Source organism: Pteropus medius, unplaced genomic scaffold, assembly GCF_902729225.1.
Source record: "Pteropus medius unplaced genomic scaffold, Ma_sr-lr_union100, whole genome shotgun sequence".
NCBI lineage: Eukaryota > Metazoa > Chordata > Mammalia > Chiroptera > Pteropodidae > Pteropus > Pteropus medius.
In genome coordinates, this window is record NW_024347788.1 from 13,661,355 (window position 1) to 13,669,258 (window position 7,904).

A 7,904-nucleotide genomic window follows, 5' to 3' on the forward strand; every position below is an offset into this window, starting at 1 on the left:
AATTCATGGCCCCGTGAGTTGTAACCCACAGTTTAAAAATCAGTGTCATGTAAATATAAACTATCAGACGATGAAACGAAATGAAATTGCTCCCGGAATTAGGGGACGGCCGATTAAATGGAGCGCACCTCCCACCAGCAAACACGTCTGTCACCGCTCCCCCCCGCGCCCATTCCCACCCAGCGCCACGCCGCCTCGTGCAAAACCCGTCATTGACTCATTTTAGAAGCCGCCGGCTTCAGCGAAAGTGTCATTTCAAGAAGAACAGCTTTGACAGGCGGAATGGAGACTTCCTGTGTTGACTTCAAGTCTGCACGTGTGCACACTGTGTGGACACGCGCCCCTCAGGAAACGTCTTGCTTCCCTACAGCAGAGACCCCGGCGCTCCCCCGGCTCCGGGCAGACACGGCGAGACGCCACCACGAACCAGGAAGGGGGGCCCGCCAGAACCATGGGAAACAAGCCTGTTCTCGCGCCGCCCAGCCTATGGCACGCTGTCACTGCAGCCTGGGGACCAGGTCAAGGGCACGCGGCATGGGGCTGAGCACGAAGTGAGGAGAGTTTACTGGGTGGGGACGGGACGGGGTGCGCCCATTCACCTGACGGCAATCGGGCTCCGTGACCGTGCAAGTCGAGAACTGATATTTAGGAGAAAAGCTGGGGTGTGCATTCCAGAAATTACACGCAATACCCAAATTCCTAATTTCCACAAAAATTAAATATGAGTAACTGAAAAAACTAATTTTAATTTGTAGAAAAAGTTTTCACATGACTTTATCAAAATAAAATACATCTTTTGGACCGTTCCTCCATTAACTGGCACGTCACCCTCCCTGGAGGCCACGCCTCCTCCTTTCCTGCAGCAAGTGGTGACGGCTCTGGATGTCACGCGGGAAAGGTGGCCTCTGTGACGGGGCCTGAACCCGCATGGGTGGCGGGGGTGCCGAGGTGAAGGAGGGCCCCAGAGGGAGCATCAGAGAATGAGAGTGGGGAGTGGGGTGGGGCTCAGAGAGCCGCGAGTGAAGACACTGGTACTGTCTAGACAGAAATGGCACGGAGCTGCTTCCACTGTTTCTGGAAACTTCTAGAAACTACCTCAAGGAACTAAGGAAAACTATCGAGTTACACGTCGACATGATGGCCAGGAGTGTTTATCAAAGGACACACAAAATATAAATTTCTAAAATGGAGCTCTTTTAAAATAAGATACGTATCACAATCACTACGAGACATGCGTGCAGTTAAATGGTGTGTAGACTTAAAACAATGCCACCTAATGTTCTACGACATAAAAGTACTTCTACGATAATGTTCCTGCCCCACACAAGGCTCTAAATATTGGTAGGTATTATTTTACTATTCTACTATTTTTGAAATTACACAATGCATCCATTTTTCTCAGTGTTGTGTCTTATATAATATATGCCTAATATTCTTTGATAATTTAATCAGCCTTTTAAAAATATTTCAACTTGCAATTGATTGACCAGTGCGAACCTGGGTGGGTGTCGACAGTCCTCATAAACGTGTGTAACCCTCCGGCCCTGTGCAGTGGTTCAAGCATCACATTCAGGAGGATGAAGAAAGCCCTTTCTCCTGTGAGCCAGCTCCCAGAACGCTGCAGGCAGAGCCACTCCATTCCAGCGTCTGGAGGTCTTCCCCAGACCTCTCCTTGAAAAAGTGGGGTTTCCTCCTCCACTGTGGCATTTTGAATATGCTACATCGCACAGCAAAGGGAACCATCAACAAAATGGACAGACAACCTACTGAATGGGAAAAGATATTTACCTATGAGACACCTGATAAGGGATTAATATCGATATTTTGTAAAGAACTCATATAATTTAACACCAAAACCACAAACAAACCAATTAAAAAATGGGCAGAGGACCTGAAGACATTTCTCTGAAGAGGACATACAAAAGGCCAACAGACACATGAAAAGGTGCTTGAGGTCACTAATCATTAGAGAAAGGTAAGTTAAAACCACACTGCGGTATCGCCTCACACCTGTCAGAACGGCCGTCATCAGTAAATCAGTGAGCCTGGGCGCGGATGTGCAGAAAAGGGACGCTCCAGCGCTGCCGGTGGGACTGTAAACTGGTGCAGCCATTATGGAAACCAGTATGGAGCTCCCCCAAATTTAAAAATAGACCCCGCCTATGACCCAGCAACTCCACTTGCAGGTACGTACCCCAACAAAACCAGAGCTACGCACCCCTGTGTTCGCCCCAGCACTATTTACCGTAGCTGAACTAGAACGTGCTTCCCGCACGTTTATAAACTACCACTTTTTAAACGTTTCGCTTTTTACTTAGGTCTCGTCAGGAGACTCTGAAGTCAAGCACACGCTTAGAACACTTGTGGAAAGGTTTCCAGTCCTGGGTGTGCAGACAGCCCAGGCCGAGCAGGTCGGGCGACAGCTGCCTGTGCGATGGCCAGGCCGGGCATCACTGGAACCCTACCTAGATCCTCGTCCGCCGGCCCTGGGAAGCCGATGCCGGGCTGGACCAGGTCCCCGCCGTCCTCCTCTGCAAAGAGAGACACAGAGTCACTGTCAGTGTCAGGCCGGTCTTCACCACCCGCTCCCCTCGCGGACGTTCAGAGAGCCACTCAGAGCTGCGCGTTGTGGGGAGACCCCAGGGACAGAGCAGTGACCGCCCAGGCAGGTGTCCACTCAGGCGCTGCGGCCAGGCGGTCGTCCTCTCCGCCTGGCGGTTACCAGACCCGCGGGTGTCAGAACTAAAGCTGCACTGTTACCTGCCCGGCCACTCCCCCTGGGGTGGGTACCTGGGAGCACCCCACCGCGCTCTTCCCCCCCCACGACGCCCCTGCTGCCCGGAAAGCTGCACGTCGGAGGCCTCCGTCGCCACGCTCAACGTGCCAGGTCACCTCCGTTCTGCTCGTCCTTGGGGCCTGGGCCAGCGGCGCGCTGCCCCGCTGACCACCGCTTCCCGCGGATGCCCAGACCCCGCGAGGGCCGCCACTGCTCGTGACAGCACGTGCGGGGACAGGCGGCTGGCTGTCACGTGCGCACACACGTCCCCACTTTGACAGTTACACAAACACAACCCCAAGCCTACGTTCGCGCCCGGACTGCGCACGCGGAGACGCGGCTTCCGATACTCGCAGGCGGGTTTGGGGGGAAATCCCACGCTTACGCCCTGCTGGTAACGTGGAACACAGCGAGCCACGTCAGGCTCCAGAGGGCCACGTCAGCCCAGCCCCAAAGCCACCCACCTGCACCGCCACCAGCGTCGCTCAGCAGGCGTGCGCCCGTTTCCAGTCAACCCACGGGGGACCAGAGGGGGCGGTGGAAGCCCGCGGCCCCCTCACCCGAGCTCGCGTGGGGTCCCCGCGTGCGCGCCCCCGGTCCCGCCTTCAGAAGGGCGCGCAGACGCCAGACGACCCACGCACGCACGCTGCGCGAAGCTCGCCACCAGGCGGTGGCCTCAGGCCACTTAACGCGTCACAGCCGCGCCCCGCGCCCCCGCGCGGTCCTGTCGTGCGCCCCGGGTCGATGGGCGCGCCCAGTGCGGGGCGCACCCGCTTACAGATGCCGCGCGCGCGGGGCGGGACTGCGGTCAGCGCCAGCACCTGGAACCCGCCTGCGGGCGGGGCCGGCGTGGACTCCGCACACCGCGCGGTCCTCGCTGTCGCACCTCGCTCGCCCCCGGGTGTCAACACACGCACGCACACGCACACACACACATCCGCAGCGCGCACATCCTGCTGCGCTGCGCTGCACATCCAGCGGCACACATCCACGTGCACATGCACGCGCACGCACACGCACACACGGAAAGGACACGTTTCTGCCGCCAGCGAGCGCACGCCTCACAGAAACGCCAGCGCGGGGAGGGGACGGCGACGGCGGCTCGCGGGAGAGCTCAGGGCTGCGACGTCACCGGCGCCGCACGCACCGCCCCTCACGTCCAGGACCCGCTGCGCGGACCCTGCGCGTCGGCACACGGGTCAGATCTGGGTTTCAGGGCAGAATGACCCCTGCCCGTGGCCTCCGCTGGGGCCCCTGTCCCTTCCGCAGGTAGGAGACCCAGGGTCAGGCATCGCGCTGCAGCCTCTGCGGGGACCCTGTCCCGCGGAGACGCCCCGCTGGGCCTGCTGCTGCTGGGAGCCGCCACCGCCTGTCCCCTGGCTGTCTTCCCCACTGAAACCATGTTTCCACCACACACAGCCTCACAGTCTGGACCCTGCCCCGCAACCCTGCTAGCAATGGGACAGGCCACAGGAAGTGTCCCCCTGACGTCTTCATGCGCCTTCTGAGGACCTCAGACGAGGTCACCTTCTCAGGGCCCCCAACCTGCCACGAGGTCTAAGGACATGCATGCACCTCCCCGCCCCAGCTCCTCTGAGGCAGCAGCCATCTCTCCACCGCCCCGTGAAGGCCAGCAGGCTCACCTGGGCACGCTGGTGGGTGCGGACACAGCTCTGTGTCTGGACCTGCTGTCAGCCACCACGACTGCATCCCGGAGGAGGGGCTGGCCCTGCGCTCACCACTGCCGAGGCACTCAGGGCTGCCAAGGAAGGCGCCTTCATGGGACCTCATGCCCCACGTGGGGACACAGTGAGGCCAAGTGACATGTGCAGCACCTGGGCGCACACCGCAGGTGCCATGCCCCCACGCTCACTGATGGCCAGCACCTGCAGCTACAGCAGAACCGGCCGGGGGCCCTACGGACGCGGGCACCTCCCCTGAGGTCACCCGGGGACAGCCGCTGACCCTAAAGCCCAGCCCCGTCCCTCACACCCATCTGGAGGCATCAGCAAGGAATGACTGTTCATTTCCTGAAGGTCTGATCCGTGGCCTCCTCCCGAAGGCTCAGCAAGGACAGTCGCCTCGCACCAGCCCACGTGCCAGGGGCAGCTGCCTCCCGACCACGCTGAGCCGGCGGCGGGAACGGAACCACTAAGCCTCCGGGGTCGCGGGCAGAGGAGAGCAAAGCGTGTACGCCGGAGGGGGGCTGCTCGCAACACAGCGCCTTCCTGCTGAGGGGCGCACCCTGCCACCCTGCCACCGCAGACGCCCGGGGACGTGCCGTCAGCCCCTCCCCAGCCTCTGCCGCCGCGCGTCCCGCGCACGGCGCTTCTCCTCGCGCACCCAGCGGGAGGCTGACGCCCTTCGTCCTGGACAGAGTGGGCCGAGGCCCACGCGGTAGGGAACTGTGATGTCCACACCGCGCTTTTTAGTAGCTCAATCCTGTTTTTCAAAGGAAACCTGCAGGGAACTGCAAACTGTACAGACGGGTGCTCGGCCCAGCTCTGGGGAACCGAGATGGAGAGCGAGTGAGGTGGGCCCCGTCCACTGTCTCTGGGTCCCAGGAGCCTCCGAGCAGGGCCGAGAGCGGCCAGGACTGGCTGCGGGAGAGTCGGGCGCCGACCGGAAGCTCACTTCCCTCTGCTTCCTGAGGACACGCGCTCCCTTTCACTGACAGGACACGTTTGCATCCGAAACTTTTGCTGTTAAATCAAAGTTTCAGAATCCGACGGCCATCACCAAGGACCACTCGTCACCGTGGCCAGCCATGCCCTGGGCCTCCCCTGGGGCCCGTCCCACAGTGGTCTGCTCCACTCCTGTCCACTTAAGCCCAGGGCATCCATTCCAGCCCTCGAAAGCATCTCCATCGCCTCTCCCCCAGGTCCTGCGCCACCTGACTCACGGTGCACCTGTACCCGAGACCACACGCACCTGTGGCTCTGCTCGGATCCGACCGACTTCCCTCGCCGCCGGGTCTGAGCCGCAGCCCCTCGAACTGCCATCGCCTCCCGTCTGGGTGAGAAGGCAGCGGGGGGTCAGGTCCGTTACCAGTTTACCTGTGAAAACGTGTCCCCACTGTGTGACTGTGGCCAGGGCACAGGTGGAGGAGGTCAAGGAGTCACTGGTGCCGTCTGTGCGGGTAGAATGACCGTCCAAGGGGCTGGGCCACGCTGCGGCACGACAGATGGCGGCTACTTCTGGGACACACACGAGGGACGCCCAGTGGGTTCCGTGTCTGAGAGAGCGATGTAGCATCTGGTGACCGGACCGTTTGCCCAGCTCCAGGTTCTTCTCATTCCTCCCAAGTTCACGCTGAGGAAAGCGAGCGCGCGTCACCGCGGCGCCGTTGCCCTAACGGCGGCTGTGAAGGCTGCCGGAATCAAGCCTCCGTCTCTGCTCTGTCGGGCGGGACAACGGCTCCGAGTAGTTTTAACGCCGGCTTCCGTCTCCGTCTCATTCACAGCTGTGCCACCAGCCAGCACTGCGCCGCTGCTGTGACGCTCACCGATGGCTTTTCTTTGAAAGCCACAGAAATGCTCATAATTTTATTTTGGACCAAGGATCGAGTCTCAGCAGAAGCTGGCCCTAAAGTCTGCAGAATTTTCCCTAACACTTAAATGTCACTTAAATCAGGCGAAGAGAAAAACTCAGTCACCGTGAGGCCACCACTGCTCACGGCAGCGGCATCAACACTCGGGGCACACGAGACACCCCACCTCCCGTTCTGAGCACTGAGGGCCTGCAACCTGCCACCATCGTGGGTTCAGACAGACAGTGAAATCATCTTCGACTACTTCAGCTGTGGCTGAGAACCACGACACGCAGCTCAGGGTGTCTCCGGGCTCCGAAAAAGGGCCAAACGTGCCGAAGGAAAAAGCGGGTGGCTTCTCCTTCAAACGCCTGAAAGCTTCAAGGAGACCCTGTATCTCTCCACTGGGAAACGTGGACAGTGATCGTTTCGAAAGCAACGATCTAGGTTTTGAACCTAAATTCCAGACACGCATCCTGTTGAATTCGCTCTGCCACCGTCTGTGTTTAATGAGGTTTCGCACCAAGGTTTCCTTGAAGACGTGTGCACGGGGTTTAAACTGGAAATGCTATTTTAAAGGCAGAGTAAAGGGCACTTTACAAAGCGAAGACCTCACCCTGCCCATTGCCCGTGCCCGTGACGCACGAAAGCCCGGGGCAGAGGGCGGCGTGGAGGCCGGCGGCGGTGGCTCTCGCGGGCTGCGCTGGGAGTCGCGGTGGATGGAGTGCGGAGGGCGCTCTAGCTGCACGTGAACTTCGGACAGACCAAGGCGACGTTCTCTGCGCCCTGCACAGAGCCCGCTGTCACCCAAGTCCAGGTCCGGAGAGGCAGGGCCAGACGACTTCACAGCTCCGGGTGAGTCACTGTGTTGCCAACGTGGGAACCACCCCTCAGTGGAAGGGAATGAGCATGAACTAAAGCCCCTCGGTCCGCCCCCACCTCCGCCAACGAAGCACAAGAGGCCCGACCCTTGACCCCACCCAGGGAGCCAGCTGCGGCCGGCCCTCGGGGGGGACACCAGCCTCTCCTGTCCCTCCTGCCCCACCTGCTTCCTGGAGAGGCGTCTGCTAGGTGCTTTAGCGTTCGGCATGCGCACACACCCACGGATGAACTTCGACGCCTTCTCAAGTCATCTGACACACCGTTCCAACCTCCAGCACCTGCGAGATGCGTGGCAGCTGGCTGCCCTCTGCCCCCGCGGGACGATGCCCACACGGGGCGGGGCGGGGCGCGGGCCCCAGCGAGTATTGCGCCTTCGCCCCGACGTTGCGGGAGTGGCTCCAGGGTAAGCAGCACACTCCGTTTTCCCCCTTTCAACAATCTGGCAAGCCTTGACTTTCCAATGCCCAGTCGGAGCGGAATGGTCAGACAGACTGCGGTGCCGCGGGAGCGCAGCATGCCGGGGGCTCCGACCGCTCTGGAATTCCCAGCGCCAATGAGAAAAGCCACGCCGAGCGCGGTACTGCGCGATGCCGGCTTCGCTCGGAGACGGAGGCCGCCGAGGTGCTCACGGCCACCACCAGCACCTGCAGGCGGCGGTTCGTTTCGCTTCCTGAGACTTCGTGTGCTTTCCGGACGGTCTTCGACCAGCCTGCGTGT

The 7,904-nt window shown here is 60.4% G+C and overlaps 1 protein-coding gene across 1 annotated transcript in view; it reads right to left on the reverse strand.

Moving 5' to 3' along the window:
- DLGAP2 (DLG associated protein 2) overlaps positions 1 to 7,904 on the reverse strand; it is a 317,447-nt gene that overhangs the window by 65,004 nt on the left and 244,539 nt on the right. The window contains exon 7 of the mRNA XM_039877344.1: positions 2,466 to 2,531. Within this exon, the coding sequence (XP_039733278.1) occupies positions 2,466 to 2,531 (66 nt within the window). The remainder of the gene's footprint in view (positions 1 to 2,465; positions 2,532 to 7,904) is intronic.